This window comes from Mustela putorius, unplaced genomic scaffold, assembly GCF_011764305.1.
Source record: "Mustela putorius furo isolate JIRA1106 unplaced genomic scaffold, ASM1176430v1.1 tig00000151_pilon_pilon_pilon, whole genome shotgun sequence".
In the NCBI taxonomy this organism is placed as follows: domain Eukaryota; kingdom Metazoa; phylum Chordata; class Mammalia; order Carnivora; family Mustelidae; genus Mustela; species Mustela putorius.
Genome location: NW_025421296.1, coordinates 11,889,456 through 11,906,475, shown reverse-complemented (window position 1 = coordinate 11,906,475; position 17,020 = coordinate 11,889,456). Strand labels below are relative to the sequence as shown.

The window sequence follows — 17,020 nt, the reverse complement described above, 5'->3', positions numbered from 1 at the left end:
TAATATTAAATGAACCTCAGCCTAATTAGCTAAATAAGGGGGAGGGAGCCAGTGAGCAGAGTTCACGCGTGAACCACTCGTGGAAGGTAGGCCACTGCTCAGAAGGGAGTTTAGACACCTCATTGCTTTTCTCTCATTTGTGTCTAAACATTTGTCTTTCTCACCCCATTAGAAGGTTTACGAGGATAGGGACTCTATTTTAATTCATTGCTGTGTCTCCCTACATACAAGGGCCTAGAATAGTGCCTAGTGTGTAATAGGCTTTCAATAAAAGTTTTACATGACTGACTGACTGACTCAATGTATGAATGATTAAGAGCTGGAGGGAATCAGGAGTGCCTGGCTGGCTCAGTTGGTTAAGCGCTGCCTTCAGTTCAGGTTATGACCCAAGGGTCCTGGGATCAAGGCTGGCGGGCAACAGGTTCCCTGCTCAGTGGAGAGTCTGCTTTTCCCTCTCACCACCCCCCTCAGTGCTCTCTGCTCTCTCTCATATTCTCTCTCTCTCAAATAAATAAATAAAATCTTTTAAAAAATTGCTGGGGAAAATTGAAGACAAAGAAGCTCAAAGCAAGTTAGGGTTGATGTTCAGGGGACTATTGGAAGAGGTAGGGTTGGGTTGGAGATTTCCCCAGGAGTTGGAAAGGTGGAAGAGAGACCTAGGCACATATTCTTTAGGATTGGTAGAATGGGATAGCCCCAGGCCTTTGAAGCTGGTGAAGAATGAACAGCCTAGAAAGAAACAAGCTTGCTTGTCAGGAAGCAGTAAGGAATGACAGTAAACAGAGTGGAGTCCAATTAATGGCAGGAGGGTTTGCAAACTACATAGGTCAGCGACTCTGGAAAATAGAGTATATTCTGTCTGAGCATGTTGTGTGCAAAATGAAAGTGTGTTTAATACAGAGAACATTTTGTCACCCCTAATTTTCTAAATGATTTCCTCACTTACTACAAACATTTTTGTTGTTGTTAAATGACTCTAAAAACCCTTATTATTACAACTGTTAATTCTACTGATGTTCATACAGACATAAAGTAAAACATTTTTCTCTAAAACTAATATACACTCTTCATTTTAATTTACTAGAATTAGGTTGTAGTATTACAAAATTCTATTTTCAGAGAAGGTCAAAATTAATATATGGCTTATTTCATTTTATTTTCACAAAAGAATCATGAAAGACATTTCATAATTGGGAAATGTGATAGTTCCTCACAGAGTTTATATTTCCTATCATAAAGCTTGACCAACCTAAAAGCTTAAAACCAGAGTTTCTTTATAGAATAAGAAAAAAAAAGCATACAAATAAAAACTCTCAATCATTGTTAACATTTCAAAGATTCAGTATGTTAACAACTATTACTTAAGTCACTTTCTCATGCCAAGGTCATCTTAAGCTGCCTCGGTCAGGATTGAACTTGACTGACAGTTTTGAACCAAATGTGTGCTGGAGGCCTTCATTCTTAATTTGCATGCTTCCTATGCAACCTTGGACTAGCTACTTTAGCTCAATTTCTTCAACTGTGAAATGGATTCAATAAACAGTGTCTTTGCAAAAATGCAAACTGTAGCTGAAATAAGCCGTATGCTAATGATGGCCTGTTCTGACAGGACCTTCCTAACCTCTCACTTCTATCAACACTGAGAAATGCTATTTCATAAAAATCCCTCAGATTTATTTAGGTTGAGACTTTTTGCTCAGAATGGCATCTCTCTCACAACAAACACATGAAGACCCAGTAACAGTGAAAAATTTCAGCATGGAAAACTAATAATAACAACAAACTTCTTGATGCAGAAGGGCATCTAAATGGAGCTGAGTCAGAATGACAGACTTAGCTTTGTTTAAGAAGAACAGCTGCCCAAGGAGAGGTAATGAGGTATGGGGTAGTATGCCTGCAAAGAGTCTTAGGGTGCACCCCACAGGAAAAAACCAGCTACTGGTCTTTACCCCGATGGAACTGCTCTGAGAGGTGAATTACTATTTGCTCTGTTTTTTTTTTCTGAAGCCCTAGGATGTTTTCTGCTAGGATCCCAGAACAAGACAGATACTACAAATCCCAGGAACAATGGATCAAAAAATGGGAGGAATTTGGCAGTCATAGACTACATTCTGGGGGATGGAGTCTTTAGGAGCAAAGTCCTGGAGATGGGGCTGGCAGGCAGCCGAGAGCAGTGGGTGCTCACTGCACCTGAATGGTATAGATAAGGTGGGGCTTGGGTGTGGGCGGATCAGGACGTACAGTGCCCTTCTGGAGGGCCTAGAGCAGGTTTGAGAGACTGGTGTACTCACAAGAGGAAAAGAAGTCATCGTCTTCAGGAATCCACAGGAGGAAGCAGCAAGATGAGAGGTAGAGTTGGAAATGTCTTAGAAACAAAAACACAACGTAGATGAAAATTCATATATAAATTGGAGCAGTGCAAAATACCAACACCTAAGAATGAGTCTGTGGTGTGGTGTCTGCCTGGAGTGATCCCCAGAATGAAAAGAGAGAAATGGAGAAAAGAGGGCAGGGGTAGAGAATCAAGAACAGAAAGTAAACCAAGGTGTTTTGGAAAAAGAAACAAGAGAGTAGGTAATAACTACCTCTAAAAAATGATGGAACAAACTTTCTAGAGTTGTGGAAAGACTATCATATATAAATGAAAGGGCTCATCATGTTCGACACAAAATCAGTGGAAAGGGACCTACACTCAGATACACGTTGGCTGGTTTCTGGAATGCTAAGATAACCCTGAAGAGGTCTGTGCAAAAGAAATTATGCTGCCAAACAACACAAGTAATTTACATAAACATATTGACACCAATTCCAGTAGACTTACATTGTCCAAAAGAAATTTTAGTACTTATGGGCTGGATGCCATATTCTGCTTTACTCTGTAAGGGAGCCAAGTAAATAGTTTCAAAACTTTGACTTCTGGTTTGTAGAAAGGGCATCGAGATATTTACTTCTTATGTTGGTTGTGGGCATGAAGATATCAGCATCTGTGGCCTCAGTGGTTGATGAAATTTCAGACTCTAGGAAAGGTAGGGAGAGTGAGTTCATGTGTCAAGTTGGAAATATTAGTGTGAACTCATGACCTTAAAACGATGCGTATTTTCTGGTCTGTCCTCACTAATTGTCCCTACAGTGGCCATGTTGCAGCTCTGCACCTGCAGCTCTGATGTGTCCCAGAGTGCCCATTATTTTGTCTCTAATAATGCACACCACTAAAAAGAATAAGTATACTTAGGCAGGAAATTGATCCTCTGTCTTTGAGCAAAAACCAAACAAATAAACAAACAAAAACAAACAAACAAAAAACAAGAACAAAACCCAAAACCACCTCAAAACACCAAACCAGAATTGGTCTGGAATATCTTCTTATTGTCTGGAATCCCCGTGATAACTTCAGAAACGTCAAGGGCAGTGCTTAAGGACAGAAGAGCAAATTTAAAGGGGGCTTGTACGAGCTAAGATGGAATTACCATTTTCTTAATAGTGATAATAATCATAATAGTTAATTGAAACAAGTGAAAACTATGAATAGCTATGAATTAGTAATTATATTCAAAAGAGAAAAGTGAATGTAAAATGTACAAAATGTAGATGTAATACAAAGAAGGGCATATATATGTGTATGTTTAATTATTTATTGATTTTAATAAATAAAGGAGTGTTAATAAATGGGATGCCTGTAAAGCCCTGTGCCATGTGAAATTTTAATAAATACATTTCTATAAAAGATATAAACAATCTGCAAAATGCAACAGAAAAAATTACCCAGGAAGTAGCATATCTGAGAGTAGCAGGAATCGTCTTTCAATATATCCACCATGATTTTGGATAATTTTGATATTATTTAGCATAGTTTTTATTACCTGGAATATAAAAGGAAGAAATTAGAAAAAACGACTCATTAACAATTTAAATTATGAGTAAATTCCAACTCTCTTACATTCTGCAAATTGTTTATATCTTCTATAGATGCAAATGTATTAAAATTAAAACTGCACATTCATTTTATTGATATCTTGAATATATGAGTATTTTGTCTCTTATTTTAATTATGTATCTATTTATAAGCACAAAAATGTATGCATTTCTATCTGTGTGGGAAGGATGAAAAAAATATAGAGAATTGTGAGTAATGCAAGTAATCCAGGAAAAAGTAGGTATTACACCAAGGTGAAGAAGGTCTCTCTTTGCCCCACTAACATTAGAAAAGCCAGGGGAAGCAGCCGGTCACTGTGTGCTGCCAACTGGCAAATTAGCCAAATGCCTGGAGAAATCATGCAGAAAAGTTCTCTTATCTCCCAAGAGATGACACCCTCCAGAGGGCCTTGCTAATTGTAATAAAAATGCTGGTAAGTACGTGTTTTTTGGCATTTTGTTGTCATGTAATGATAGCTTCACAGGAAGTAGCAAAGGACATTCAGAGAGATTCCCATGCACCCCGGTTTCCTTCCCATGGATTCATCCTACATAGTTACAGTTCAGTATCAAATCAAGACTTTGACATTGGTACAATCTGTGTGTATAGTTAGTTACATGTTATTCTTTCAGGTGTGTAGATTCATGTTATCACTATCACAGCCATGACATAGAACTATTATATCCCCCCAAAGATCTCTCTTGTGTCATTTCTTATAGTCTCTGACTCCACCCCCACACATGCACCACCACCATTCCTGGAAAAATACTATCCTGTTTCTTTTTTGTTTGTTTGTTTAATTATTTTTTTAACATATAATGTATTATTTTCCGAAGGGGTACAGGTCTGTGAATCAACAGGCTTATATATTCACAGCACTCACAATAGCACATACCCTCCCCAATGTCCATAACCCACTGTTCTGTTTTTAGTCTCTATTACCTTGTCATCCTGTGAATGTTATATAATTGGAACCATATGGCTACCTTAGGTTTTTGTTTTCCATTTTTGTTTTCCATTCCAAGCACAATGCCCTTGAGATCCACCGAAGCTATTGTCTGTATCGGTAGTTCATTCTTTTTTATGGCTGAGTCATATGTAAACTACTAGTCAATGTAAACTACTCTACCATTGATGAAACTGGAACCTAAATACAGAATTGGTTACAATCTGTTTATATTTGTCCAAAATGTCTCAAAATTTATGAGGAAATTCAGGAAAAGTACCTCTGCTGTTGGAATAAGTCAAAGATCCGTGATATAGGACAATGACTTTAAAGATCAATCATACAACCCTTATAATAAAGCTGTTGGCATTTGTTTCCCAACAGAATTCATTCACTGTCAAAAATAACAAATGGCATGGAGTGCCTAGGTAGCTCAGCTGATTGTGTGTCTGACCCTTGATCTCATCTTGCTCTTCATCCTCAGTGTGCTGGGCTTAGGTTCCACACTGGGCTCCAGGCTGGTAGTGGAAATTACTTAAAAAAAAAAAAAAAAAAAAAAAGAAAGAAAGAAAGAAAGAAAAAGAAAAAGAAAACCAGATTGCATAATAAGGTAAAAGCCATTTTTTCATTAATTAAGGCTGTATTAATTGGATTGCATAATACCACTAAATTGTTTTAAAAGCAGCAACTTCACAGTATGACTAACACTTTTTTTCTAGTTACTGGGGCTCAGGTATTTACCAGAAGTATGCCATAGCAAATTATCATAGTTTTGCAAATTATTATCACTTTTTCATCCAGCAAAATTTTGATAGAAAGCAAAGAGAATGAAGGAAACATATGAAAATTTAAACTATCAAATTAAATTATTTATTCAACAACTGTTGTTTTCATTTTTACATGCCAAATGTTTGTATGTATTAAGGATAGAGAAAGGAAGACAAAGCTTAGGTCTTCAAAGAGTTAAGAGTACCTTAAGGAAGATAAAGTCAACAACCAAAAAATACCAAATCCTGACGTTTTCTCAATACATTGAGGCTAGAGTCGGTAAAGTACCCACACTTAGTTTAAAGCTAGTAGCTTCTAAGTCTTTAGAGACTCTGGGTAGACAATTGTGTGAGAAGCTGTTTACTCTGACAGATGAGGTCAGTGTCAGGGACTCAGGACTGGGAAAACCTAGTCACATCTGAGATAATGAGGTTCTTTAAATGTTTTAAAATTGGTTATACCAGGGCTTTTGAACTTGGCTTGTGACTGACTGGCAGCAAGAATAGAAAATAAGGCATTCTTCAATTCAGGCACTCCTGTCTAGCTTCAGAAGGAAACCTAAATATTCTAGGACATAAAGGTCTCCCCTTTTGAAAAAAGTCTACATTTACTACTTAAGCCAGGAAAGTGCTCTTTCCAGCTCTTTCAAGAGGAAGGACGTTGCTGGTATATAGAAAAGACTGCGGAGGTGCGGGTGGGGGGGGGCAGGGAGGGACAGGGAGGGGTGGTGCTTCAGGAAATGTACTCACGAGTGGTAACCTCTAAAAAATTATGGGAGCATCAGGGCTTCCTATCTCTTTGGGAGGGGAGTGCACTGGGACCGATTAACATCAAGAATTTTTGCTTAAGATACGTGGAGGGGAAAGCATCTTATTTTCATTGTCATATACAATATAGCAAATTGTGCTATGGCTTTGGATATTTGCTTGCTCTTAGTGATGTTGATTACTTTCTCTTAAAAATGTACCCTGATAATTTTCAGTGTTTCTAACATATTAGAGCTCAAGTTTCCAGTCTATACCTCTACATTACTGTCCATAATATTCTTTTGGAAGGTGATAAATATGTAAAATGAGATATCCTGTATAGATTAAGAGGTTGAATGGAAATGAAATGCCCCCAGATGGGATTTCAGAGATCACAAAGCTAATTTGTGTTCCAGTAGGCTTTTTTAAAAACTATGAAATTGTTCTTAAACAGAGAAAAGAGACTGTAGAACACGAAATTTGCTTCTAGAATAGAATTTTTTTAAAAAATAACTCATTTATTGAAAAATTACTGAAGTCTGCATGAGGAGATTTAGCATCTCTGAGTTGGAAAAATCCAACTGGTCAGTATTTACACATGTAAAAGTGTCTGGATTAAGATCTACATCTAAAAGTAGATACCTGATGGTAACTATATTTGTGGTGAACCCAGCATAACATGTTGAATCACTCTATCTACTATACTCAAGTAAAAAAAATACAATAAAAAAATTTTGGTTACAAAATTTTTCTTCAAACAAACAAATACCCAACTTTTGTATCAGCATGGATGGGACTGGAGGAGATTATGCTGAGTGAAATAAGTTAATCAGAGAGAGTTAATTATCATATGGTTTCACTTACTTGTGGAGCATCAGGAATAACACAGAAGACATTGGAAGAAGGAGCAGAGAAGTAAGTTGGGGGAATTTGGAGGGGGAGACAAAGCATGAGAGAGTGCAGACTCTGAGAAATAAACTGAGGGTTTTGGAGGGAAGGGGAGTAATGGGTTGGGTGAGCCTGGTGGTGGGTATTAGAGAGGGCACATATTGCATGGAGCACTGGGTGTGGTGCATAAACAATGAATCTTAGAACACTGAAAAAAAAAAAATAAAACAAAAACAAAAATAAAACAAACCCTAAAGCTGAATACCTGAAGAGGGATATTTTTTCTATAAAATTTTTGTATGATTATTCACAGATCCACCAGCCATGTTGTTTTCCCAGACAATACAAATTATTCCTTTATGTTTCTGTAACTGAACATTCTCTAATAGGCTATACAACTTTTAGCATACAAAAACCTTCATCTTTGAAAAGACAGGATATGCATTGTATTGTGCAGTTTGCAAAGGGAATGCATTTTTTTCAACCTCATTTTTCAGCTTTGAGTATCTTTTCTGCTATCTTTTTGCATGAATATTTCCATTTTCACTGACAAATAAAAATGTCCTTTCTTGTGATAATCCTCAAATTCTTTTTTGAGTACCCCTCAAATTACTACCTAATTTTCCCAACTATTTCAATCAAGGGAGCTCCAAGTAAAGTGGTAGTCTGAACACAAGGCACAGTATAAGTCCTGGTTATTCTTTAGAGAACTCTCTAAACCTCTCTACCTGTTTTCTGAGACCTGTATGGACAGTCAGTCTATGAATTATAATGTGTTTTAATGAGATTATCTAATTTGGTCCTTACAAAAGCCCTCTTTATACAAAAAGAAACTTGAGACTTGGGGATAGGAAACTACTAGCCTTGGACCTGGTTGTCCTGTTTTTCCTCTTGCACTCTGCTTCTGATAACTGGACTCTAATCTAGTTAGGCCCACCCTGTGGTCAAGAGTCCCATGCTTAGAAAGGGGAAGCCTCCTACACTGTTGGTAGGAATGCAATCTGGTGCAGCCACTCTGGGAAACAGCATGGAGGTTCCTCAAAATGTTGAAAATAGAACTACCCTACAACCCAGCAACTGCACTACTGGCTATTTACCCTAAAGATACAAATGTAGTGATCCAAAGGGTCATGTGTACCCCAATGTTTATAGTAGCAATGTCCACAATAGCCAAACCATGGAAACAACCTAGATGTCCATCAACAGATGAATGGATAAAGAAGAAGTGGTATATATATACACAATGGAATACTATGCAGCCATCAAAAGAAATGATATCTTGTCATTTGCAATGGCATGGGTGGAACTAGAGGGTATTATGCTGAGTGAAATAAGTAAATCAGAGAAAGGCAATTATCATATGATCTCCCTGATATGAGGAATTTGAGAGGTAGGTCGGGGGGTTGTGTGGGGTAAGAAGGAAAAAAAGAAACAGGATGGGACTGGGAAGGGAGACAAACCATAAGAGACTTTTAATCTCACAAAACAAACTGAGGGTTGCTGGGGGGTGGAGGGTTAGGGAGGGGGTGGCTGGGTTATGGACATTGGGTATGTGCTATGGTGAGTGCTATGAAATGTGTAAGCTTGAAAATAAAACCCCTTACAAATAATACCCCTGGGACAAATAATACAATATATGTTAAAAAAAAAAAAAAAAAAAAAAAAAGAATTCCATGCCTGGGAGTCCTGGTGATGCTGCTGGTTAAGGACTTGATGGGTGGAGAAATTGATCACCTTTGGCTTTTCTCCTTCTCGCATCTGCCCAACTCAGTGCTGGAGGGTGAAAGGCACTAAGAATACTTGTACGATGGAAGTAAATGGACTTTAGTTTCCTTCTTCCCACTGTATTCTTCACCTACTTCCTTCCATCTCCCAATAGTAATAATAATAATAATTACTAAAATCAGCACTATTTATTAACGACCTAATAATGTGTTTATTTGACCATTTTTTGCTAGTTAATATGTCCCCGGTCCTCATAATCTCCCAGTAAAGAGATTCTTAATCACTGCATTTTTTAAATGAGGAAACTGAAGTTTAGAGAGAACATATCACTTCTTCAAGATCCCAGTGCCCAAGGTTCTCAGGGTTTGAGTTTTCAGTGGATCCCTCTGCCACGAAACCTGTGTGCTTACGTGTGACACTAGACACCTCCAGCTGAGGAGTTGCTCCTAGTCCATTTCTTGGTGGCAGCATCCACTTTTATGAAGTACTTATTTATACTTGAAAGGATACTAGCTTCCATGCAGACAGAGAGAATGCAACCCAGACTTGTGAAATTTCAGGAACAATAAACTCAGACTCAAGAAGTACATTTGCTCTTCTTGGTTTTCTTGCTACCTGCTCTGCTTGTACTGAACCACCTCATACTTTTCTTATACTCCTACTTTGTTTATTTCCCATTTTGAATGGATTGGATTAGAGGTTCACATGAATGTGAGAGCTCTGTTTTTCCCCTGTTCACATACGCTGGCTTAGAAATAGTGTTTTTATGGCATAAAAATTTGTTAAATGTTTAAAAGGTTTAATTTACCTAGTCCAAAATTATGCCATAAACAGAATTATTCAAAACATGTGGCTATATAAAGTGCTTTGTTTCTTTACTTAAATTCAGTGTAGACTTAATCTATTTTTGCTAATAATTTCAAGTACCCAAATCAGACATTTCAAATGACAATTTTTTTAATCTTTGTGTTCTGGTTATGTAGTGGAAGTTTATTGATATTATAAATGTCAATATGTGACTTTAAAACAATGAGAATGGACTATATTTCTTCTGCCTTTCTCTTTCTAACCCTCTCTCTCTCAATCCATATGCTTCTTTGGTCTTTAGGTTGAAGATAATTTTATTTTAATCTGTGACTGTAGACAACTTTAAACATAATTCCCTTTCTGGAGAATAACTGAGCCATGATGTGGTCCATCTGTATGATGAAAAGCCATCCTATGTTATGGAATAACTGTGTGTGTGTGTGTGTGCGTGCATGCACATGTGTGTGTGTTCAAGTGTGGAAGTTAAATGCAGAATACTAAAAACAGTTATGTGCAAGAATAATTTCTTAACATATTGCATTTGTACTTTATTAAAGCTGAAGTAACCCAGGTTGACTATATTAAGCCAGAACAAAGAGCTCCAAATCAGTTTGGTTAACATGTTAAAAGTAATTTGGGAGCAATCTATAGCACTATCCAGACTGTGGTATAATCATTTGGTTCTGATTTTAATTGTCCAAACCACGCATGCTTTGTATCTGAGTAATGATTTTGTTTCTGGACCATGGCACCATTTAGGTTTTGATGACAAATACCTGCTTTTACCAGCAGGGTTAGATATAGGTCTTATCAATTTCAATTTCATATATCAATTTCATATATCATATATCAAATACTAGTTTAATTCCTTCTATGAATGCTGGACCCTGTCTTCAGATTCATCTTGTTTTTACTTTAGGTAGATTTAGGCATTTTCTATTTAGCATATAATTCTGATTGATAAAATGATGGCTGCTCATACTCATTGAGTGCTATAGAACTTTGTAAGATTGATACCATTATACTGACCAGATGGGGAAACCAAAGCTTGGAGGAGTGGGCATACTTGCTGCCATTTATACAACCAGCAAGGGCAAAGGAACTTTCAACTCCAGAGCTCATTTCAAAAACCAGGGTTTTAGCCACCACACAATTTCGTCTTTTCACTGTTTTGGGATATGGCCTTTATTTTCATTCCTGTGTCCTACTATCTGCAACTCTAACTCTGTAGGATGTTAATTATCTGTACAAAGCATTGATGTTAAGATTTCTACGTGATAGTATTTTTATAATCACTTTGTTCCAGAAATAATAGGAGTGGCCCAATTATTTAGCTCAACTGTGTTGACCTCTGCATCCTGACTGAAAGGCATTTTGGCTGGAGGACAGAATTTCTTCCCAACAATTATCACCAGTGCAGAAACCCAAAATTACACTACCAATAAAAAATATATTAGTAGAAAAAAAGTGTGGCAAGTCTACATAAACTCTGAAGGAGTAACTTCCTGTGGCAATGTGAATGTTTATAGTAATACCACAGGGGAGAAAAGAAGTTAGGTGGAGGGAGACAAAATACCAGAAGGCAGGTAACATTGTTTCTAATTATGGTGTCATATAGTGTGCAATTTGAGTACCTTAAAATAGGGAGATTAGCCTGATTTATTTAGGTGGGCCTCATCTAAATCTTATGAGCCCCCCAAAGCAAACATCTTTCTCCAGCTGGTAGCTGAGGGAAAGCCAGAGATGCCAAGCAAGAGAAGGGTTCAGTGTGCCTTTTGTTGGCTTGTGGGTGAAAGGGCTACAAGTCAAGGAAGAGGAACCTCAGTTCTAAATCTGCAAAGAACTGGATTCTGCCACTACCTTGAATGAGCCTAGAAGCAGAATTCTCCACAGAGCCTCCAGAGAAGAGCCCAGCCCAGCCCATACCTCGAGTTCAGCTTGTGAGGCGCTGAGTAGAGAACACAGTTGAGCCACAAGGTGTCTGGATTTCTGGCCCACAGAATGGGAGGCTCTAAACGTCCTTGTTTGTAATAGAAAACTAATGTAGTATATAAATGATCAATTTTTTCATATGGCCTTTGTAAGAATTTTCAAAAGAAAAATATTGCTCATTCTGAGTAGTGAATGATATGTGAGAATATTTATCATGCCAAGTAATTAGTCGTTTGGTGAGGTGCAAAGCGATATAAGGCAGGATTACTTGTTAATCATAGTTATAGTCTTTCCAGTGCCACTCTATTTCAGGGCTACTTAGTTAGCCCTAGTTTAAATCCAGAAGCATATATGGTTTCTTTTCCTCAGGATTCCACTTTAATGGGAATATCCAATTAGAATTAGATTGTTTTCTTCAAGTCTAAACTACCAAATAAGTAGTATATATCAATCATTACAATAAAACATTTATTTTGCAAGATAATAATGAGTTGCTAAAAAAAATTACTGAAAACTAGCTAGATTTCATCTATTGGTTTGTCCATGGTCACTGGATTCATGCTTTGCTATATATAAGATCATTTCATAATGTTACAAGTAAACAGTTCAAAGGAAAATTAGTTAGGAGTACATATGTACTGGAAAACAGATACTGAGTTCAAAATTGGATATGAATTTTTGACTTGAAAAATCAAATCAGAAATCTGGGGACTTTAATTTCTCCTTTTCCCTTCTTGTTGCAGATTAATCTTAAAGATATTGGTGAAATCTATAAAGTACGCATTGGACATGACAACAGTGGAAAGGATCCCGCATGGTATCTGGAAGAAATTAGGCTTGAAAATATAGATACATGTGAGGTGTATTGTCTAGCTGTTGACTCCTGGATAGCTGAGAATGAAAATGGTGGAGATCTATGGAAAGAAGTGCCCATGGCAAGAACTAATAAAGCACCTTTACCAGGTATATAATTTCTTTTCCTTTGTATATGTATTAAAAATTAAAACAACTGAGATGATTTAGAATGGAGATCAGGACCCTTTTTCTGGGAAGGGCCAGACACTAAATACAATACGGTTTGTGGGCCATAAAATCTCTCCAAACAGCTCAGCTTTGCCAGGGTTGTGAGACAGCCGCTATAGATAAAATGTAAACTGACAGTATGGCTGCATTACAATAAAGCTTTGTGGACACTGAACTTGGAATTTCATATAAATTTCATTTGTTAATAAATAGAATTCTACTTTCAATTTTTTTTTTTTTTTTTTTTTTTTACCATTTAGAAGTGTAAAAAGCATTCTTAGCTCCTGCCTTGTTTAAAAACATGTGCGGGCAGATTTGACCAACAGGCCATAGCTTGCCTACTCCTGATTTAGAATATTAGGTTTTCGGGTTAGCTCTTGTATGGCCTTTCAAAGGTGAAAACATATATGCAAGGATGAATGTGTGTCAACAATTCATCTTTCTGTAAACAGTTTTGCTAGCCATTTAAATGTGGCTTTTCTCTTGTGTTCCTATGTTAACAAATGTCAGTAATCATGAATTCGGAAGTGCCTGAATTCCCTTCCCTAGTTTTGTTTTCTTTTGCATAAAAGTGAACTCACACACTACTTTAATTGTCTCTCCATCCACTCCCTGCCTCTTTCTGACAACTACCCTATTTTTGCCTCCACAGCCATAGCGAAAATGTTCTTTCTCAATGGATACTAATGGCCATTTTGTTCCAAATTAAATGAGTATGACTCTGTGTGTGTGTGTGTGTGTGTTTGGTGTTCTACACCTGTCTACTATATTTGACACTGATGATCCCTCATTTTAAGAGGAAGAGATTTCTAGAGGCTCTGTAATCAGACTCACGGAGTAAGGGAAGTATTTAGCTATGTCATCCTGGGCAAACTACTTAGCCTCTCTTAGCCAAAAATACTTTATCTAAGAAAGGAGATAAAAAATAGTTCTTATGTCATAGGATTATTTTAGGGACATGAGATAATGCAGTTAGTCTTTAGAATAATGTGCTTATGGTACTTTGTTCCTGGTACATAGTAATCATTCAATAAATACTTGTTATTACCAACATTGTTATTAAACATCACTCCAATCCTGACCACTATCACATGATACTGACCTAGTTCTTCACTGTTTTCTCTATTTTTTTTTTTCCTATTTCTATCACTAGCTCTATTTCTATCTTGGTTCTCCTTCCTTGAACATATGGACTTAAAGGCTTGATTCTTCCCTGCCCTCTTGAGCCTCCTTCTAACTTCTGTTGTTAACTGTAACACTTCATCTTTAGCCCTGTCCTCCTCGCCGTGCGCCCCCTTGTTCCATTAGGTGATGCACCACCTGCCATTTCTAACAACCATCCATGGTCTGTTTAGCCATTCCACACAAGTAAAGGTAAACACATGTATACAAACAGGTAATAGGTGCCAAGTGTTGCCAGGAGTATGGAGAACCAGAGAATAGAAACATGATTCAGATAGGGCTTCCATTCCCCAGAAGTTATTCAGTTTTGTCATTTCAGTTCTTATTTTAGCTGTGTTTTAGCTTATGGTAGCTCCCTTTCTGCTTTCTCATCAGTTTCTTCTCTTCAGCTTCCCTCACACATCTTCACTCCACAGCTCACTGAGCTGTGCTTTGAGCACACCACATGCCCAACAGAATTCACCACCGCAGCTCCTCCACTTCAGCCTGTTTTCTGTAAACCTACGTGGAGAGCCTGGCTTTTCTATACCAAATTCACATTGATTAGCCTCTCTCCCAGCATGGGGCCCATTGTACATATATTCAGTCCCTATTAGATTGATGCATGGCACAGGACACATGAGCTGTGTGTCTCAGAAATACTTGTAGATTAATTCAGATACAGAAAAAACATTTAGGATAATAATAGCTTAATGAAAGGAGAAAGATTTAACACTAATTCTTTGTATATTTATATATTTTCACAGTTTATGAAAGTATTTCCTCATAGAAAATCTCACTTAGTACATAAATCCCTAGATCCTAACAGTTTTAGTTGCCCTGCAGTTATATGAGAATGGTAACAGTGTTCAGGAATATCAGAGAGACGGAAATGGAAGATAAAAGGGTCCTAAGAAATTGAGAATTACAGGTCAATACCTCTGATGAACATAGATACAGAAATCCTCAACAACATATAAGGGACTGAATTCAACAATACATTAGAAGAATCATACAGCATGATCAAGGGGGGATTTATTTCAAGGGTGCAAAAATGGTTCAACACCTATAAATCTGTTAATATGCTATGCCACTTTAACAAAAATGAAGGATAAAAATTATATGATCATCTCAATAGATGCAGGAAAAGCATTTGACAAAATTAGACATCCATTTATGACAAAACTCTCAAAAAAGTGGGTATAGAGGGAATGTACTTCAACATAATAAAGGTCATATATGACAAACCCACCGCTAACATCATGCTCAATGTTGAACAGTTAAAAAATCTGGAAAAGGATGCCCAGTCTCACCACTTTTATTCAACATAATATTGGAAGCTCTAGCAAGAGCAATTAGGCAAGAAAAAGAAATAAAAGGCATCCAAATTGGAAAGAAAGAAGCAAAATTGTCACTGCTTGCAGCTGACATATTATATACAGGAAGCCCTAGAGACTTCATCAAAAAACTATTAGAACTAATAAATGACTTAGGTAAAGCTGCAAGATACAAAGTCAATACACAAAAATCTGTGGCATCTTTTTACACTAATCACAAACTCTCAGAAAGAAATTAAGAAAGCAATCCCATTTACAATTGCATTGAAAAGAATAAAATCCATAGGAATAAATTTAACCAAGGAGGCAAAAGACCTGTATGTTGAAAGTTATTAGACATTAATGAAAGAAATTGAAGAAGACACAAATAAATGGAAAGCTATTTCAGTTCCAAAGCAATCTTGAGAAAGAAAAACAAAGCTGGAGGTATTGCACTTTCTGATTTCAAACTATATTACAAAGCAATCAGAACAGTCTGGTATTGGCATAAAAACAGACCCCTCAACAGAGCAAAATAGAGAACCCAGAAATAAACCCACATATATGTGGTCAATTAATTTATGAGAGAGGAGCCAAGAATATACAGTAGGGAAAGGAAAATCTCTTTAATAAATGGTGCTGGGAAAACTGGACAGCTACATGTAAAAGAACAACATGGGACTACTATCTAACACCATACACAAAAATTAACTCAAAACAGATTTAAGACTTGAACATAAGACTTAAAACCATAGGGACATATGGGTTACTCAGTTGGTTAAGCATCTGCCTTCGGCTCAGGTCATGATCTCAGGGTCCTGAGATGGAGCCCTGCATTGGGAGCCTGCTTCTCTCTTTGTCTGCTGCTTCCCCTAGTTGTTATCTCTGTCTCTCTGACAAGTAAAGACATAATGCCTTAAAAAAAACAAAACAAAACAAAACAAACAAAAAACTTGGAGCCATAAAACTCCTAGAAGAAAACAGGAGGTAAGCTCCTTAACATAGATTTTCATTATTTTTAAAAATCTGACATTGAAAGCAAAAATAACAAAACAAGGAAAGAAAAGCAGGATTACATCAAATTAAAAAGCAGGATTACATCAAATTAAAAAGCTTTTGCACAAAAAAGAAAACAAGCAACAAAATGAAAATGCAACAAAATGCAACTTGCTGAATGGGAGAAAATAATTGCAAATCATATATTTGACAAAAGGCTAATAATCTAAAATATATAAAGAACTCATATTACTTAATAGTGAAAAAATCCAATTAAAAAATGGGCAGATCTAGATAACAAACTTTTCCAAAGAAGTGATGTATGGCACTGATGGTAGCTATACTTGTGATGAACATTACATAAACTTGTCAAATCATTACCCATGGTACCTGAAACTGATGTACATTGTGTGTTAACTGAATGTGGCCATTCAGATGGCCAACCAGTATATGAAAAAATTCTCCAACCATAATTATCAGAGAAATGCAAATCAAAACCAAAAAAATGTCACCTCATATCTGTTAGAATAGATAATATCAAAAAAACAAGACATAACAAGTGTTGGTGAGGATATGGAGAAAAGAGAGCCCTTGTATATTCTCAGTGTTGGATTGGTGTAAGTACTGTGGAAAACACTATGGAAGTTCCTCAAAAAATTTAAAATAGAACTACCATATGTCCTGCTATTTTACTTCTGGGTATTCATCCAGAGAAAATGAAAGCACTAAATTTGAAAATATATGAAGACCCCCACATTTATTACAGCATTATTTACAATAGCCAAGATAGGGAAACAAC

General features: G+C 36.8%; 1 protein-coding gene across 1 annotated transcript in view; it reads left to right on the top strand.

Annotated features, from left to right (window-relative positions):
* Positions 1-17,020, top strand: part of RP1 (RP1 axonemal microtubule associated) — a 356,998-nt gene that overhangs the window by 310,690 nt on the left and 29,288 nt on the right. The window contains exon 23 of the mRNA XM_045075785.1: positions 12,469-12,688. Within this exon, the coding sequence (XP_044931720.1) occupies positions 12,469-12,688 (220 nt within the window). The remainder of the gene's footprint in view (positions 1-12,468; positions 12,689-17,020) is intronic.